The sequence below is a fragment of the Festucalex cinctus genome, chromosome 12 (genome assembly GCF_051991245.1).
Source record: "Festucalex cinctus isolate MCC-2025b chromosome 12, RoL_Fcin_1.0, whole genome shotgun sequence".
Lineage (NCBI taxonomy): Eukaryota > Metazoa > Chordata > Actinopteri > Syngnathiformes > Syngnathidae > Festucalex > Festucalex cinctus.
The window spans coordinates 14,091,714-14,111,989 of record NC_135422.1 but is presented as its reverse complement, the minus strand read 5'-3'; the positions used below and the strand labels follow the sequence as shown (position 1 = coordinate 14,111,989).

The following is a 20,276-nucleotide window of genomic DNA, read 5'->3' as shown; positions in this document are numbered from 1 at the left end:
GTTGCGATTGCGCTTTAACTCGTTTTGGATATTATGTAATATTGAGTATTATTTCTATTTGCCTGTTAAAAGGATTTTACAGTATTATTTTGACTCTAAACTTGAAGCCCTAATTTGAGACACCAACCTTGACCTTGAAATCCTAACCTCTGCTTGAACCTTTAATTTGAAACCCTAACCTTGGCTTGAAAGACACATTCTAGCTTGAAACCGTAGTTTAACAAACTAACATTCTTTTGCCGTATTTCAGCTCACCAAGCGAGCGAAGTTGCCGTGGGTGTCCTGTTACAAATCCGTCTCACCTTCTGCTACATTTAAATCACACTTGTTTTAGGCTAATTAGCCTCAGGTCGCCCGTCAATCACACTTGGAAGTCAAGCCTTGGGCGGGAAAATCTGCCGCAAGCCTGATGGATGGACAGCGGAGTCTGCCAATCAGAGCCAAGCGAGGGCGGGCTTGCAGCCCCCATGGCGTCCAATCAGATTTCCTTTGCTTCGGCCATCGATGTCATTCGTCTGTTGCAAAGTTTTTTTTTTCCTCCTGTCCCTCTCTCTTTTTCCTCTGTGCCGACCTGCCTCCCTCCGAACGAAGCCTCCCTCGGGGGAACCACAGCGCCGAGGTGGAACAAGAGTGTAGCACTACCAGGGAGAGAGAGAAAGAGCGAGGGGGAAGCCGGAGGCGGACCGTCGAATCTCTCCCCCACTCACCGTCTTGAGGAGGAGGAGGAGGAGAAGAAGCAGCAGCGGGCTGAGGAAGAGGCAGCCGGCGGCGGACGCACACGCACACACACAAGGGAAGAGAAGCCGAGACAGACAGAAGCTGTTTGGCGCTCGCTCACCTCACGTTATGGATCCTTACGACGGAGAGCAGGTCTACATGCAGCAGGAGGACGACTGGGACCGGGACATGCTCCTGGACCCCGCCTGGGAGAAGCAGCAGCGAAAGGTGAGGAGCTCTCAAGTCCCTCATTTCCGGGTTTATGGACGCACCCCCGACAAACTCTTCTTCGTTTTCTTTATCCTCTTCTTTTTAGTCCTACTTATTTATTTTCTTCTACTAAATAACCCAGACTTGAAACATTAATTTAATACCCCAACCATGTCTTGAAACCAATTTTGACACTTTAATGCTGTTTTGAAACCCCAACCATGGCTTGAACCCCCAAAACTCTTTCTTGAAACCCTAACCATGATTTGAAAACCAAAACATGGTTTCAAACCCTACTAAAACCTACTTTGAAAGCCCAGCTTTGACTTCAAGTATTTAATTTCAAACCCTAAACGATACTTGAAACCCTAACCTTGGCTTCAAGTCCTTATCCAGGCCATAATTTAACCTCTTGGGTTCAAACCTCAAGTTGATGCCTTAACCTTTGTCTGAATTGAATCCCTAACCTCTCAGACTCCTAATTTTCAAGCCTAACTTTGTCTTGAAACCCAATCCCAGGCTCAAAACCCTAATTTAAGTCCCTAACCATTGTTATCAACCCCAACCGTAATTTGAAACCTTTCTTTGATTAACCAAACTAGGCTTGCAACTGTTTATTATGGTATTAAAATAAATACATGTTAACATTCTTCTTCTGTTTTAATTCTTCCTAGTAAGTCACAATGTCCCTTCACTGGTGAGCTATTTTTAGAATAGACCCCCCTTTGGCTACTCATGTCGTCCTTGGGGCTAACCAGTAACCCCTGGCAGTGGCACCATTTAATTTTTTTTTTTAAAGACACCTAATCAACTCTGCAAAAAGGCTTGCTGCCTCCCTCCTCACCCCTCCTTTCTTTTTTTTGCAAGTAGGAGGGAAAAAAAAGTTAATTGGAGGCAATTAACTTGAAAAAGGCGGCTCTTTTACTCAACATTGCAAGCCGCCAATTATGTTGTGCTCTGCTTCTGTTCCTTTCAAAAAAAGAAAAGAGCTGTTATTAAAACCATGACTTTCTGAAGCTCATTTCTACTTTAAACAGTAACTTTTCAATTCTAACCCTTGTAATAAACACGAAATCACGTTTAAAATCCTAATTTGAAACCCTCATGCAGTCTTGAAACCTGAATTTCAAACCCTAACCTGAAACCAAAAACCTTCGTTGAAGCTCTAACTCTCATCTGATGTTCTTGTATGGATTACGACAGTGATTGGTAGCAGTGTGAGATGATTTCCTGAAAATGGCAGTTTGTCAAAATGTGGAGTTTGGTTCTAATGGCTACCAAAAATTTTGATAATTGGCTGTTTTTTGTTTTTGTTTTTTTGTATCAGAGAAATTTGATTTTTGGTCAATGATTTTGTGTTATGTTCCCTGAAAATTATTATTATTATTTAAAAAACAAACAAAAAACCCCCACTAATTTAAAACAACAATAATAATAATAAACATTTCCACCATTAAGGTCATATAGGCCGAAATACCGATGGGTTCTCCAAGTTAACGCACCAATAACCGCTATTTGCTCTAAAAACTATACTGCAAATGGATGAGCAATCCCTGTACTTTAGTAGTATACAACTGTTTTTTGTTTCATTAAGAAAATCCGACAAATATGTCAGCCATTTGTCATGTCGTTACTCTAAAGTGTGGTGCTTGGGCTCCTTCTAGTGGCACATGAACGAATTATGTATTTACGTTTGCAGCTAATCTTTAAGAACTGTTGAAGAATGTCTTTTTTTTTTTTGGTACAGTTTTTATTTAACATTGATTGTGTAATATATTTTAATTTAATCATTTGAGTAGTTAAAAAAAAAAGTTCCCCTATTTAAGTGTGCATAGTGCATACAGTGGATTACAAGACGTGTGTGTTGGATGCTGAAACAAGGACTAAATGGGTGTTCAGACTGGTGCACCTTTTCCATGCAACAGATGTCAGCCATGTGCTTGGCTTCATTAAGTGAACAATTGCCCCCACCCCCCTTCGACGACACCCCCCCTTTCCAAAAAGCTTGTCATGCACTGCATGATGAGACATGGATTACCAAAAGCACCCCTTCTATCCTTGACTTAATTTGCAGGTGGGGGTGATGGGATTATACTTGACTGTAACTTTACCCCCCCTCGAACACTACCCCCCAACCTACCATGCTGCACACACTACCTTTTACCCTCTCCTCCCACTTAAAAAAAAAAAAAAAAACCGGTGAAGAAAAAAGCCGTGTGGAATCTGAGCAAGCGCTGCGGTTTGGGCCGGGCTTGCGTTGGGAAGCGAGCGTGCCCAAAAATGGTAATAATCTCGCCCCTCTCGCTGCTTGCTGCTGCGGCTGCTGCTGTTGGAAAAAGTTTTTCAAACACCCCCCCCCCACACCCCCTCCTCCATCCAGTTTCTTCTTGCTTCTGGTTTCCTGCGTGATGTCATCCACTGTTGCTACAGGGGGAGAAGCACCGCGGCGGCACAGTGACATCCTCAGGTGTCTCTTTCTATGAATAATTTGAAAACCTAACCTTTTCTTAAAACCCTAATCCTGGCTTGAAACCCCAATTTGAAACTTTAGGCTTGGTTTGAAACACTAAGCCATAGCTTTAAAACCTAATTTGAAGCTCTAACCTTGATTTGGAACGCTTACCCGATCTTGATACCCTAATCTCGCCTACCCCCTCTGTCTATATTTTACTTGCTTCTGGTTGCTGGCATGATGTCATCAACTAGTGCTACTAGGGAGAAGCACGGCGATATATCTCAGGGACGTTGTCAGGTGTGAAGTACAGTCTGGACATTGTCAGGATTTTTTTTTCCTTTTTTTTTTCATTTAAAAGCAGCCGACCCACACAGTTGTAACCTCATAAATGTTTAATTCATGTTCTTGAACTCACAGGCTATTACTTACAGCCTCCTGGCAGCTGTGCACCTTCTCAGAGGTCCATGGTTGCGAAGCTTGGGGAAAGGTGGGGGCGTGGAAGCGGAACGACAACTGCATTAATACCTCAGCTCATGAGTTCTGGAATGATTTATTTATTTATTTATTTATTTTAGCTGCTGTAAATTGGGGGGTGGAAATGGCGGAATTAAGCTCTGACTTGCGAGCGCAAACTTGAGATACAAGTCCTGTTTGTATGCTGACAGAGAAATTGACTCACTTCATGCTAAGCAACTCTTTGATCAGCTGAACAATTCTTCAAAAATAAGAGGCTTCAAGCGGCTTAATGCCACTCCCAGTTAAAGTTTATTGTCAAACTAAACATTAAAGGGATACTTGACTCATTGAGCCATTTTCAGCAGTAAAAAGTTAATATTGTGTCTGTAATTAATGTGGTAACTTGATTATTTTTCATGTACAATTAATACCTTTAAAAACTCATTTTTCTACTTGCTGTCGATTGATGATGACATCACTTGTGCTGAGGAAGTAGGAACGACTAATCATGGCTCGCGTGTTTTCTGGCGTTGGTCAGCAAACTGAGCCATGATTGGTCCTTACCTACTTCCTCAGCACAAGTGATGTCATCATCAATCGACAGCAAGTAGCAAAATTACTTTTTAAAGGGAACCCTGACTCGTTGAACAATTTTCAGCAGTGACAATGTAATATTTTTTCCAGAATGAATTTGATAACTTCACTATTTTTCATGTGCAATTAATACCTTTAAAAAATAATTTTCCTACTTGCTGTTGGCTGATGACATTACCTGTGCTGAGGAAGTAGGTAACGACCAATCATGGCTCGCGTGTTTTCTGGGGTTGGTCAGCAAACTGAGCCATGAGTGGTCGTTACCTACTTCCTCAGCACAAGTGATGTCATCATCAGTCGACACTGACTGCAAGTAGAAAAATTACCTTTTAAAGGTACTAATTGTACTTGAAAAATAATGACGTTACCACATTAATTATAGACAAAAACAAAATATTAACTTTTTACTGCTGAAAATGGCTCAATGAGTCAAGTATCCCATTAAAGGTCTTCATTGTACATGAAAAATAATGAAGTTATCAAATTCATTCTGGGCAAAATATTAACTTTTCACTGCTGAAAATTGTTCAATGAGTCAAGTATCCCTTTAAACAAAGAATTACACCCGGATGTGTATTTAAAACAATAAAGAAAGGCTGCGCTAGCTCAATGTTAGCCAATGATTAGCATCGCTAGCATTGATAGTTGCATTTTGGGCAAAAAAAAACAAACAAACTTCAACTTATTGAGTCACTGAAAATAGAGACAATGTGAATACAGAAAAATGAAGAAGAGATGTTTTGGACGACAAGCTGTAATGCTTTATTGACATTTTGACTCGATATACGATACAGTGTTTTGAGTTACCAACATAGTCACAATATCTCAAGGCACCACTGTATAGTATACCGGTATTTGTTTGTTTTTGCTGCGAATAAACCCACAGTAAAACTCCCAAGAAAGTGAAAGGTGCAAGTGATTGTGCTAAAGAAACCCTGGAAAGTGTATGTGACATCTGATGAGCGGGAGAGAGACAGTGAGAGAAGCTACAAGGCACCACTGAAAGATACACAACACACAAATTTACTGTTCAGCATGTGGCCTTTTGTCCAAATTACACTTCATTATTTTCTTTATATTTTCATTTATTACTTTTTATATTATATTTTATATGGTATCAGGTTTTGAGGTTAGTTTATTGTTTTTTGATATCTTGCCGAGGCAGATAATTTCACTTAAATACAATTGTCATTGCTGGCATTGAGATGGTAGTTCAATTTCCAAAACAAGCACCGTACTGTGTTTTGAGCTTTTCCTGCCTCAAAATACCCAAGATATCTGTAGGAAAACATCAGCTTGAGATGTGAGAGTGAAGCAAAACATGTAAAGGTGTAAGCTGGAGAGCGGGAAAAGAAAAACATGCTGGAACATGAACTGTTACTACAAGTGGCCTGTTATACCTTGATCACTTCTACGTTGCTTCCTAAACTCAGGGGAGTTGTCCAAAAACAACACACAGAGGATATTTACCAAGTTAAACAACTTAACTTTGTTTTATAAAGGAGGCTTTTAAATCAAGTTGAACTGTTTCATTGCAAAGTGTTTTGTCAGTGTTTGTGTCCTGGAGGCTTAACAACACATTAGAATACCATCTCATTAATCACATCATTCAGGTTGGGAATTAGGACAATGACCTGTTCCTTATGAAATACTGTAATATAGATTTCGAAATTTTGATCTCGGCTTAAAAAAAAAAAAAAAAAAGCAAAAATGAGCATGAGTACTATATTACTTAAAACTCATTCGCTCCCAGCCATTTTCACAGAAGCAATCCCTGTCACTCCCGGCTGTTTTACTTGATTTTGACTGATTTTGCAAGGCCCACAGAATATTGTGCTCTATTGCTATAAAAACATGGAACCTATCAAAAGAAAGATTAAAGTCTCTTATTTCATCAGGAGAAAAAGTATATTTCTATCTGTTTCCGTTTTGCAGCAATTAGCATTAGAGTATAGCTAAGTTTAATCATTTTTCACAAATCTCTTTAGAATTGAGTAATTGAGCTTTTTTTCAACATGGCACTGGTTGATCTCCTTTGTTCTGCTGCCACCTGCTGGCTGTTTGTGTAATAACTACCATTTCTGCAACCGTTCTTTGCAGTTGAGAGGTTGCATCAAAGCCTTCTGTATGCTCTAGTATTAAAAAAAAGAAGAAAAAAAAAAAGAAAAACTTATAAATGCGTACCTGGGACACTTAAAACATAAAAAAAACGTATTTATACGTTTTTGGGAGAAAATTAGTTAACATAAGCACAATTATCTGTCAATAGAACAGGAACATTTTGCTTGGACAGATTTCCTAAAACAAGTTAAAGCAGTTAACCTAAAACACACACCCACACACACACACCCACACACACACGTTTTAATACAGTAGTAGTGTAGTTCTACTCCTGCAGCGATAAAATTTCGGTATTTCTTATTTTAAACGAAACCTAATCATAATCAGGAATTACATGTAAATACCAAGTTCTTTTAGAAAATACTTTTAAATAAGTAAAATATTTGTACACAAAAAGCATTAAAAAAAAGTTTCTTGACAAAGAACAAGTATTTTGATTTGATTTGCAGTATTTCATTTTTGTTATTTAGTTTTCACAGCGTAGCGCTCACATCCTCTGTTTTGTTAGCCGTCGCGCTTCTTTGTCACGCAGCAAGGCTACGCAAGGTGCATCATGGGAATGCAGGAATGTGATGACGGCGAGCGTTTTGCGGACCAGCTTTTTTTTTTCTCACTTTTTTTTTTTTTTTTTTTTTTTAACAGCAGAGAAACCTAACAGAGTCAATTGTATGCTTGCTGAAGCTTAAAATATATTTTGATGTTTGATTGTCATGTTATCAACAAGCTACTATTTGTTTGTCATGGTTGGGAAGCTGCTGCAAAAATGTGATTTTTAGCAGTCTGAATATGTGGTTATAAATCTGATAAAGGCTCGTTTTTCTGTTATTTACGTTATCGTACATTAACAACAAAAAAAATTCATGAAAAATTTACCCCCAAAAAAGAAACGATTAAACATTCAATTTTTTTTTGAAGAAAAACGAAGCTAATAAAAAAATAAAACGGAGAAAATGTTTTTGAAAAATCTGCGAATATGCAAATCCTTGAGTTCTGAAACCGAGTTACGAAAACAGAAGTTTGGAATTTTTTTTCTAATTCGTACGTTGCATTCCGAGCTTTACGCAACCCTGTAACCGTCATGCAAGAGGACATGCCACTGCACGGCCTGCTACTCCCCGAGGCCAAATGGAGAAATATGGCGACACTTAAATGGGAGCGACATGATGCAACAAATGCCAGAGTGAGCAAATCAGGGGATGGATATTATCTCTGTGCTGCCTTGCATGGTGAGCATGGGAATGTGGGTGTGGTGTGAAGGAAGTTTGCGGAGGTTAAAAAAAATATTTTATAAAAAAAAAAGAGGGGATGGGCGATTGCGACCTTACAAGGACAAACCTGGACCAGAACTAGCAAAGCTGCAAAGCGCCTTGGGGGTTTGTCTAAGTGGCGCAGTTGTGAGCGAGCTAAGGTGTGTGAGCGATTGTTTGCGGAACACAATTAGATGGAAATATGCAAGAGCGGCAACCTGACTGACTGCCTGATGTGTCCCCGAAACACCTGGGTGTGCGAAGACATTAAGATTCCAAGATAAACATACTCGTATTCGCAGCTCACGTTGGGACATGCATGGGAATCCAAACACTGTATAAAAAAAATAAAAAAAATCACTCTTCAAAGTGTATTGTCCTGACCTGCGCAACGAGAATGTTTCAACTGATTTTTGCCTATTTTGAGGTAATGGCTGCTTTAGTTCTTTACTGGGACTTTAAATGTCCACAGAAACAAGGGTATAACAAGATTCCAGGTTCTTGGTCTTGTGCTGCTCTTTCCATCCCTGAAACCGTGTCAAGGTTGGAAGAATTCCGGAATTTAGTGTGCAGCAAGTAAATGACTCTCCTCCAGAAGAGCCTGAATACAAATTCTCTCTGGCTCCAAATTTAGATGCAACCTCCTGGCCCAGTGCGTACGTCATTAAAAGGTCATTAAAAACAAGTTGGGTGCTTTGAATCTTAATAGCTTGGTGACTCCCCATCTGCCGTTTGTTTGCATTGAACTGAAGACAGTACATTTGAACCCCTAGAACGGACTACACACAGGGATTTTAACCAATTCTTAAACTATGAGAGCGCACCATACACAAAATGTCTCCATCAACAATCCAGAAAATGCACATAAGAAGAAACCAGTAGGAGAAGAAACAGAACAAGCTAGGCAGCTTCAGGTTGCTTCTGGTTTGGTTTTAGTGATTTTTTACAACGGACTGTGAGTCCATGATTGTAAATACTGAATGGCTTTAACATTTACGATTGTCTGCCTGACTGTTAGAACAGATCACGGACTGGGGTGTGTTTAAGCAAAATTCAACCTTAATGCACCCCCCACACCATAGGGTAATAAGCGTTCCTATTCTTTTAGAGACTTCCGATAATCGGGTCTTTGCTGACTTCATATTCAACCTGATTGTTGGTATATGTGTACCACACTTAATTGTTCCATTTCAAATTACACAATAATGGAGTCCGTGGCTTAGAACAATTGACTGCGTTGAAGATTTGCGAAAATATTGAAGAGGTTTAACATTAAAGATTGCCGTTTTCCTAGCAGATCTAGGGAGGGGGGAAAAATCCCTCAAGAAACCACAGGCTAATCACTCGTAATAATCATTTACAGTCATCCAACTAATCGGGACTTTCCTGGCTTTGATCACAAGGGAGAGAAAATGAGCAAATTTAGCCCGATTGTTATGTGCTTACTCTGCTTCATTAGCAGTAGTAAATGTTGAATAGGGTTAGCATTTATGATTATCGACCATGAATGTATTCCGAGCAAATCAGGGAGTAAACATCACTCGCCACATCCCACACCGCAGAATAATTGCTCAGGATTATCTTTTGAAGACATCCGATAATCGAGACTTTGTTGACTTTAATCTCAAATCCTCATATTTGGTCCAATTGTCAGTATGAGTGGCAGTTTTGGTGCATTTTCTGCGGAGCAAGTGTCTGGGCGCACCATGTACTTAGTCACATGTGTTCCACAGCATATGACCCAAGGAGTGCGTTCTACTGTACTCAGCATGTTTCCAAGGAATTCCCCCCATACGCGGGAAGGCTGTAGTCATGGGCCTTCCCTTGGCAGCTGGGGTGCGCGTAAACAGATACGCAGGTGAAAAGAGGCAGGCAAGCCGAGCCCGACACACCTTTTGCATTCAGTAGCAGTTATGCGAGTGTGTGTCTGGTATGGGCGGAGCTGAGAGGAAGAGGAGGCAGAGAGAGAGAGCAGTTTTTCAGGCCCCTTCTTTTGTCTTCCTGTCAACGCACCGTTAATTATTGATCTTAGATGCTATCCCTTGACTGTCCACACACTATTTAGTTCAGTTAATTGCTCGCTTGTTGTGCTGCTGCAGCCTAACTGTCGCAAAATTTCTGCTGACGCTGCAGTTATCTGCGTTGTCTGTGGAATTGAAATAGGCAAAACTGCTAAAGTAAAGTTGGTGTCCAAAAGTTGGACTCATAAATGTGTTTGTAACTCCGTAAGCTGTACTAAGCTAGCATGAGCATTTTAAATAAGGCAACATTAGCTAAGCTAGCCGCGGCTACATTGGTGGCATGCGGGCGAGGGTGTGCAGATGACCTGCTATGAGTGTGCACCTGTGCATGCGACATGACAAATGAGTGATAACTCGTCTTTAGTCGCTGATAGAATATTCTTCCTCATCTCCTTCTATTTAAATATATATTCTAAATATATTTGATGGCCCCCGCTTTACTGTTCATAACGTTAATTACGTCTCAAATATTTTTTAACTAAAAATTGTTTATTTTGGTGTTTATTGTTCAAATTTATATCGTGACAGAACAAACTTATTCTAACTTTTGTTTTTATCTGGATAAAAGACAAAAATGCATTTTCCTTCATGTTTTGGTTAAACAGAAATACTCAAAAGTAATGAATTCACTTCTTCATCCTGCAGTAACTTAATACCTCCATGGCTGTTAAAGATGACTCTATTCCTGGTTCTAATATAGGCAGTCTCACCCTCCCCAAAGGCTCAAATGTAATGTCCCTGCATAAGGACAGATAATCTCAGAAGACTACAAGGACAGGACAAGCATTATTAAAACACAATCGAGTTTTATCTTCATCAGCTTCCTCATCCACTTCCTTCCACTTTGTCTCTCCTTTCCTCTTCTGGGTGAAAAAACAAAACAAAAAAACAGTGAGTGAATGAGCGAGCGACTGAGTGAGTGGGCGTCGGCCGGTGCGCGAGGGAAAGTTATTTGCTGACATTTCGCCCGAGCGTGTCGAAATTGCCCCTGCAGCCTTATCGGGAATAGCGACGCGTCAGCTCTGTTTGCTCTCTGAGTAAACACACCACTGCTAGGTTGCACTCATGCTACTGACTGCACAGGCAATGTTTTAAGTCATATTTTCATACTACTTGTTGACTGTTAAACATGGAGGGAAAAATGGCGACAATATGCAATATCGTAAAGCTATTCATCCATTCATTTTCTATATTGCTTGTCCCCATTATGGTCACGGGTGATGTGGAACCAATCCCAACAGACTTTGGGCGAGAGGCAGAGTCCTCAGCCAGTCGCACAGTTCATATACAGTCAGTGTTATAGTTTTGGAATTTTTCATTTTAGTTAAGTTTTTATTTCGTTTAGATTTTTATTTTTTTTTATTTAGTTAGTTTTAATTAGTTTTTAGGGTTGTTCTGTTAGTTTTTATTAGTTTTAGTTATTTGATAAATGCTTAGTTTTAGTTAGTTTCAGTATTAGTTTTAGTTTTTTAAAATGTGTATTACTTGTGCGCAATATTAAAAAAACAAACAAACAAAAAAAAAACCATGGCAGCAACGTCATCTGATGGTGCTTTTCTATTGGCTGCTACTAGATGACGTCACTTCTGTGTGACACACTTTCAAACGACCTTATTCCGGTGAATATCAAAATAATTCTACTCAAAATCACATTTAAAATCATCCCAAAAGGCTCATGCATTAAATTAATTATCAAATACTAATAAAACAAATTAAATTTTTGCCATAATTATATTTAGTTATATTTAGTTTTATAAACATAAAACGTAGTCCCGGTTAGTTTTAGTTTTTTTAAAACGTATTTTTGTTCTTATTTTATTCCGTTAAAGAAATTGTTTTTTTAATTTTAATTTTAATTTTTTCGTTCGTTTTAGTTAACTAAAAATAACCTTGCATACAGTAGACAAATACGCATTCACATTCACATAAACATGTTTGAATCCAGACTTGGATCCCGCATACAATGCATTTTGCACCTGCAAGTCTGTGAACAAGCTTACCTCTGGTCGCTGTCATCCTAGCCCTTAGCCATTTGGCTATTTACTATACGTCAGCATCTCATTTCATTTGTGTGCCTTAAACCTTTTACTTATATTGTGCCCAGTAGCCAGGTGCTTATTATGGTATTTCCTGTTTTATGGTTATCATCTCATCATAATGTTTACTGGTAAAACCTTTGCGGCAAAAAAAAACCAAAAACACACACACACAAAAGAATCAAATCCACGGTGAAAAAAAGCCCATGATAAACTGAAACCTAGTAATATTGACATTATGGAATTCATGTTCATGTCCCATCTCTGTCATGACTCTGGATTTGGACTCTTCTTCTCTGGGTCGGTTGCATGCTAGCTGTTAGCCGTTTTCTTTCGGTTAGATGCTACTACATATCGCAATTCTGCGTCAGTGCCGTTTTTAAAGAGCAACGACCTTGAAAAACGTGGAGAAAAAAAAACAAAAAACATTTTCTATCGGTGTCCAGTGTATTTTGACGCTTCCATGGCTCGAGGCCATTTGTTCTTTTTTCCAAGCTCGTATTGAATGTGTGAATTTCATTCAGCGGCAGCTATTATTGATCAGACTGGGCGATGGAGTGGATCCCCCTGCAGGCTATTTTTTTTAGCGCCAACTGTGCCGACTGTCTGTCTACACTCCTGTACCCCCGCCTGTGATTGTTTATTTCCGACTGGACCCATTTTGTAACAGTAAAAAAAAAAAATGGTATCAACTGAGGTGTTACATGTATTTGTAATATTTGTTCCAGTAAGCAAGCAGAAAAATATAATTATGCTGTCACACTCCGTTTGCCTGCTTGACTACATTTGGTGCCAAAAAGTTTCACCTACGAACAAATACGTTGCATCACACAAAGTACGCAAGCGTTCGCCGGACACAGTGATGGGAAGTACTCAGTATCATAGCTTCAGTAGTCATGAGTCAGCTGCCGCTCGCCGCTTTGTGCCCGTGCAAGCATTTTTTTTCTTCACTGCTGACCGTCACCTGACTCAGCCACAAGCGGCTCCTCCACAAAGGAGGCTTTCAGCGCGCTGACTGTACTTACTGCACTACATTCGAGAACGCCAGGCTGTAACTGTGATGAGTTGCAGCGTCCTCGCATTACCTCAGACACAACACAGACATTCGCTGCTTTTACGCAGCGGAAGGTCCACAGTTGTCTTTAAATGTTGTGTAAAGTCGTGAGAGAGCAACACGGCTGAAGTCTCCAATGAGCAGCAATCATGCGCCGGGAAATAGTAATTCCGTTATGACGTCGCGTTGGCTGCCAGAGTTTAAATTTTAATATATAAACAAACAACTGCCGTTACCTAACAGCCGTTAGTTCGCCCATTGGCAAGTGACATAGATATGGAAGGAACAGTTCAAATCTCTTAAATTATAATATTTTTTTTTTAAAGGTGGGGAAAAAAAAGTAGAAAATGAAGAGAAAGATAGTAGAGGTCCTGTAACAGGATGTCGACTGCCTATTTAATAAATATGGATATGTTGTTCCGATAAAGAGCTCATGTCTCTAGACTTTTGTCCAGTTAGTGTACAGCAGAGCTGTCAAGATTAATCGCAAGATGAATTCTCGCGGTATTTGTGAGTTCACAAACTACGGAGAATACATCTTGTAACGCTCCCGTTGATTTTCACCGATCTGAACCACTGGTGGTTCGAACCAATCACAGAGCGACATTGTGTTTAGGGGCGGGATATGCAGCTGTGACAAAACCGGGAAGCCCGAGCTAACAAACAAACCTAACATGGACGAAAGGACGGTGCAATTAATTCTGTTCTCGCAGTATTACTCACCGTTCCCTTGTTGAATGTTGAACAGCGAGAGGCGCTTCGTGCATTTCTAGCTGGTAAGATGTTCGTGCGTTTCCCCACTTCGGCAAGAACGAAGACGAAATTTTCACTCGTGGCCGTGATTGGTTAAAACAAACATGTACAATGCCGCATCATCCAATCAGCTCGAATTATAGTACAGAATGTCCCGCCTTTCTCGAGCAAATTACCGTTGAGAGCTACCAGATGGATAATACGGAGAACTCCCTTGAGTCAAGCGCAATATCAATCTGGCTATTGCCAGGTTAACATAGTACATCAGTCACTGGTTTATAAACGGTAATCAGGGAGTAAAAAATGCTTTTGAAATACACTTTAATGCAAAATTAAAATGAATCTGAATAGTCGATTAACCGACTGAATAATCAATAGATTAATCGATTCTAAAAAATATATTCGAAACTGACAGCACTAGTGTACTGTAGGGATATAACGATAACGGCAATATCGTGATATCGCAATATGAAAACTGCAACAATGTATCGTCGCCGTCATGTCACAATATTAAAATCAGCACATCTGTTAAAGTCGGGTTGATTTCCATTTGAGCAGTTCTAGCACCCTCTGGTGGCTAGTTTTTTTTTTTTTTTAGTGCAGTTTAATTTTCACAAGGTATGTTTTGGCCCTTATATATTTAAAATCCATGGTAATGGTGAGATGAACGTAATGTGCTTGTGAACCGAGTCAATACGTGGAAGAACTCAGTGTGTTTCAGTTAGCAAGTAAGTGCCTCAATATTTCGTAATATCGTATCGTGATGTTTGGATATCGTTACATCCCTAGTGTACGGTACATCTTCCTCTCGCCCTCATAGCTGAAGGGCAGGGCCAGGGGAAGCTCTGGCCAACTACCAAAACGGGCTACCAAAGGATCATCATTCATCCCTTTCTCTTGTCTCCTTCCTTTGAAAGCTCACCCGAGGACACACAAACACACACATGCATTTACAGCGTGTGTGTGTACGTGTGTCCTAGGCAACCGGGAGGAAGTGTGTTTCCCTGCAGCTCGTAAGCGTGATGGAGTGCGTCAGTCTCTCAGGTGCAGCATCCATTGACGCAGACACTTTGAGTGCAAAAGTGCCAAATCAGCACAATCTTGCCATTAGGCTTATACATCTCCTTGGCTGCGGCTCCCGCTACGCGCGTTTGTGTGTGTGTGAAGTGCAATTGTGTTGCATGGGCCAACAGACTGACAAAGAAGGGCTGCTTTTGTGAGCCATCACTTAGATTTACTGTCACGTCGCGATAATGCATATCCATACACGTGCGTGTAACGTGACAAATCGACGCGTGCTAACGGCTAGCCCATCGTCGCTTGAAAAAACAAGGAAAAAAAAAAAAAGGCAGCGGCGCAGTATGGAAAGGCGGTCGTCACGGCAACCGCAAAAGCCTCGCGTGCCTCCATGGGTGCGTGGCATCTGAAAATACGTGTCTAAGCACCAACGAGGCACCAATGAGGTTCTCAACGAGTCTCAATTTTGAGCATCTAAAGTGGATGACAACACAGAGCGACAATTGGGGCCAAATTTCAAGATCTTCTCTTCCTTTCATCAAAGTCACCAAAGGCCTGATTTGTCACGTTATCCGGAGCAATTTTAATGAGCTATTCCACAGCTCACTAAACGTAGCCAAGCAGACGGCCCCGTCCGACTCATCCCCTCTGACCTCCACTCGGCTTCTATTTTCTTGGCGCCGTTTTTCCTCCTCAATGCAGCTGACCATGTGTCAAACTCGAGAATTCTTCTCCAGCCGTTTGTTGGCGGGTCCCCTGTTGAGCGTAATCTTTCACATCCAAGACCTGACGTTGACGGAGTTTTTATGCCGAACTGGAGATTCGTTTGACACCAGATGGTGCACTTGTGATGCGTTTATTTATAGAAGCTACATGTGGATCGCGTTATCCCGGAATACAAATGTGTGCACCACATCCGTGATGTGACCAGGTTTTTCCTTTGGACTAATCTTTGAAAGAAAAAAAAAAAAAAAGTTAATTTAGGATATCTACTGTAACAAATCCATCTGTCTTGCATATAACGGTTTCCGATTCAGGCTCCTTTGGACGAATTCCGAAGAAAGAGTTCGCCAAAATACGAACACTGGAATTTGTCCAAAATGGCTGTTTCAAATTAACATGGTTGACTTTTGACCTTTTGGACTTGTTTGTACATCCTGTTTACCGTGCTCAGTACGTCGGCCTCAAAGTTCTGAGGTTCCGGGTTCGAATCCCAGCTCTGGCCTTCCTGTGTGTAGTTTACATGTCTTTCCAAGAACACTTATTTGCGCCGATGTTCGGCATTTTGACAAATATCCGCATTCGGCTTTTTAAAAATCTGTGACGGCCAAATACGAGATCAATTTAAAACTGTTAACGTCAGGTCATTATTTATTTACATTTTTATTTTTATACGAGATGCTGATGACCCTGGGAACTCGCGGCATCTTTTGTTTTTGTTTGAAATTAAAACTTAATGATAAGTGAAAGTTTAACATTTCTGTTATTGTGAAATTTTGGAAAACTTACTATAACTTTTTTACGTTTTCATTTAAACTTTTTAAGACGTGCTAATGACCTTTTGACTTTTTGTTAGAATTTTAAAAAATCCATCCATCCATCCATCCATCCATCCATTTTCTTGACCGCTTATTCCTCACAAGGGTCGCGGGGGGTGCTGGCGCCTATCTCAGCTGGCTTTGGGCAGTAGTCGGGGTACACCCTGAACTGGTTGCCAGCCAATCGCAGGGCACACAGAGACGAACAGGAACAACCATCCACACTCACACGCACACCGAGGGACAATTCGGAGCGCCCAATTAACCTGCCATGCATGTCTTTGGAATTTTGGGAGGAGACCGGAGTACCCGGAGAAGACCCACACGGGCACGGGGAGAACATGCAAACTCCACCCAGGAAGGCCGGAGCCTGGACTCGAATCCGAGTCCTCAGAACTGGAAGGAGGACGTGCTAACCAGTCAACCACCGTGCCGCCCAATTTTAAAACAAATTGAAGTATGATAACAAACTTCAACAAAAGTGGTTGAATAAAAATGCGTGAGTTCATATTTTTTGTAAATGTTAATGCCAATATTTCCCCTCTTACTGAAAATATCGATTATCGGCCTGCTTGACTACTATTCTATCTCAAATTTATTTGCCTATTTTGCCGTTTCGGCACGATACAAAACACCCCACACCAAGAGTGCAAATTGGCCCGTGCTGTTGACAAACGTCTTCCCGTGCGTCACCCTTGCCAGCAACATCTGACTTCCTTTCCTAGTCCTGTTCAACCGCTCCGACACTTCAACTGGCAAGAGTGCGGCAGGAAATATTTATTTTAAGCGAGGATGATTAATGAAAGGGAGGAGTGGAGGAATTTTGAAATCTGCTCACAAGTTATGTGCTTTCACTGGGCTGCGCTCTCAACCCAGAAACGTCAAAAGTCAGTACCTGGGTGGGTTACCGATGGGGGAAAGTCGCTGTGTGGCGTTCGTGACACTGACACAAGTGGATGGAGAGCAGATGCTACGCCATGCTCTTGACCCCTCTTAACTTTCTGGCAGGCCTTGCATTTTGGGAGGAGGCGACCAGAGAGAGAAAGCAGACTCACATATGAGCCAGCCAGATGTTGTTGTGTTTTCACTTTTCATGCAATTACGCAACAAGTGAGGCCGGAGCCGTTTTGAGTCATTGATGAACAGTAAACCATTGATTGGTCATTCAACATAACTTTAAGGCTATTGAACAAGTAAATACATTGAAATAACTATTAATGAACATTTTAAGATGAGTATTTTTATAAAGTTAATCCAAAGAAAGCACTTTGTCTATCTGTGCTGTATCTTGCTAAATACCAACCAAACAAGATTAAAAATAAATAAATCTTAAACTATTGCAATAAAAACAAAAATATTAGGCAAAAATAAAAGGTTTGAGCCAAAAAAAAAAAATCACAAATAATTGCAAATGCAAGTGCAAAAATATTAAACCAAAACATCCTCAAGCATTAGATGAAAAATACACAAATACTAAACTAAGTGCAATTTCTGCAGAAATTGCGTGGGAATGCTGAAAGCTGAATGCTTTCAGCGTTCCCACAATTAAAGGGATACTTGACTCTTTGAACAATTTTCAGCAGTTGAAAAGTTCATATTTTGTCCAGAATTAATTTGATAACTTCATTATTTTTCATATACAATTATTATCTTTAAAAACTATATTTTTCCCTCTTGCTGTCACCTGATAATGACATCACCTGTGCTGAGGAAGTAAGTAACGACCAATCATGGCTCACCTGTTTTCTGGGGTTGGTCAACAAACTGAGCCATGATTGGTCGTTACCTACTTCCTCAGCACAGGTGATGTCATCATCAGTCGACAGCAAGTAGAAAATATTAACTTTTTACTGCTGAAAATGTCTCAATAAGTCAAGTATCCCTTTAAGGAACAAAAACTACATTATTAGGTAAAAAAATAAATAAATAATAATAATACAAAATATATATATATATATATATATATATATATATATATATACATACACAAAATTTGTGAACGCTATGAGATGAAAATAAATAAGTGTTCAACAAACAAATGTTAGGGGATAAAGAATCTTAAATTATTGGACAAAAATATTTAAAATAAAACAACAATATCAGATAATAGTACAAAAACGTGCAAATTGAAGTTAAAAAATACATACAAATTTTATGCAAAAAAAAATGCACAAATAAAGTATTAGAAAATAATACAATATACTATACAAACCAAGGCAAAAATATTAGACAAAATTTGATTTTGTGTTGATTTTTGAATGACACTCTTTTTGGCATTTCTGTCCACATTGAATTAATTGAAAGATCTCCGTTGCTGTCGCGGCCGCAAACATCCAAGATGCTTTAGGGCGTGTGCCCACCACCATAAATCTTTTCCAGTCGCTTCTATCCTCGGAGATGAAACACCATATAATCTTTCCTCTGTTCCTTTCGACCTCCATTCCGCTTCGCTTCCTTTCAGCGGGCAGCACACGCCAATGTATGAAAACCAAGCGGTTGCGTAAACGTCAACCGATGATGACCGCCTTTTTAAGGGATGACGTGTGATGTGAGTGCCAACAGCGTGCATGCTACCATTTTGGATGAACAGATGACTTGAAAAATGCTGTGAAAGTTTCCTATCGCCAAAAGAAATACATGATGAATTTTTAATTTAAGTCAAAGCATTGCACAATATAACAAGAGCCAAAGCAATAATCCTTAAGATATTACAACAAATACATACATACATTAATAGGCTACACAACAAACAGAAACCCAGTATGCACGTTTTAGAAAAGTTAGCAAATTATGAGACAGAAATATTGGAAAAATACAATTATGGACAAGTAAACGTAAAATATTATTAAAGGTTTAGAAAAGAAGTATCCATCCATCCATCCATCCATCCATCCATCCATCCATTTTCTTAACCGTTTGCTCCCCACAAGAGTCACAACGGTGCTGGAGCCTATCCCAGCTGGCTTTGGGCAGTACATCCTTGAACTGGTTCACAGCCAATCGCAGAAAAGAAGTACAATAATGCCGAATATAAGGCAAAAAAGTACAAAAATATTACTCTCAAACTACAAAAATCATAGATGGAAAAAATACACAAATATGAAGAAATAATAGATTTCAAAAAATGTGAAAATCTTTGCCAAAAATCACATCTATTAGACAAAAATATACACCAATAATACCTGAAAATATTAGGGGAAAAATATTACATTAAAATACCAAAAAAATCGATATAGATATATATAATATCCCCTAATTATTGGACAAATTAAAAATAAAAATATATGCAAAAGCATTATAAATGCAAAAATTTGGGGATTTATTATTGGGAATTATTTTCAAAAAACAGAACACAAACACAACATACAAAAATAATAGACAAATATTACTTCGCAGATAATACCATGAACAATGTTTGGCTAATTTAAAAATATTATGAAAAAATATTAGAAATTAGTGCAAAAAAGTCGCAAAACATGCCAAAAAAAAAGTACAGAAGAAATGTTAGGAACACAATAAAAAAATACAAAAATAAATAAATAAAGGAAAATACAGTTTTAAAATATTATCACCTTGGCTGCCTTGGGCGTACACTGGTGCTACTACTCCCATCAAGGCTCAATATGTTTACCATAATTACAATTGGCAAGGCAATACCAGCCATCAGAATTTTCATCTCAGTTTATCGGTAAACCGTTTCATTCCAATTTGGGTGACTTTTGTCCGGCGACGGTCGGGTGAAGCACAGAGGCAGCTTACACGGACTGGCCGGGCCTGGCGGGGCTCCTGCGGGTTCTCCACGGCATCTCTGTTGGAAACACGGAAGCCTGATGTTTGTTCTCAGGGTGTAATTAACCCCGAGGATCATAAAGAGGCTTTCATGCCGGTCTGTTTGCTGGGCCTGCCTGCACACTTGTGCCAGCCCCAGCTGTTATTCTGTGTTCCTCGATGTTTTCCCTCAGAGTGCCTGCAGTGCCAGAAAAATCCTTGGATCGCTACACCTACTGTGTGTGTACAATACACAACTAAAGTGTACCGTAGATTTATAGAGCATGGT

At 39.8% G+C, this 20,276-nt stretch overlaps 1 protein-coding gene across 5 annotated transcripts in view; it reads left to right on the top strand.

Annotated features, from left to right (window-relative positions):
* Positions 1-505: 505 nt before the first annotated feature.
* Positions 506-20,276, top strand: part of actn1 (actinin, alpha 1) — a 40,684-nt gene continuing 20,913 nt past the window's right edge. For 3 of the 5 annotated variants that reach the window (XM_077538302.1, XM_077538298.1, XM_077538297.1), the window contains exon 1: positions 506-945. In XM_077538302.1, the coding sequence (XP_077394428.1) occupies positions 847-945 (99 nt within the window). In that variant the 5' untranslated portion in view covers positions 506-846. The remainder of the gene's footprint in view (positions 946-20,276) is intronic. The other 2 variants (XM_077538301.1, XM_077538300.1) reach the window with 1 other exon arrangement.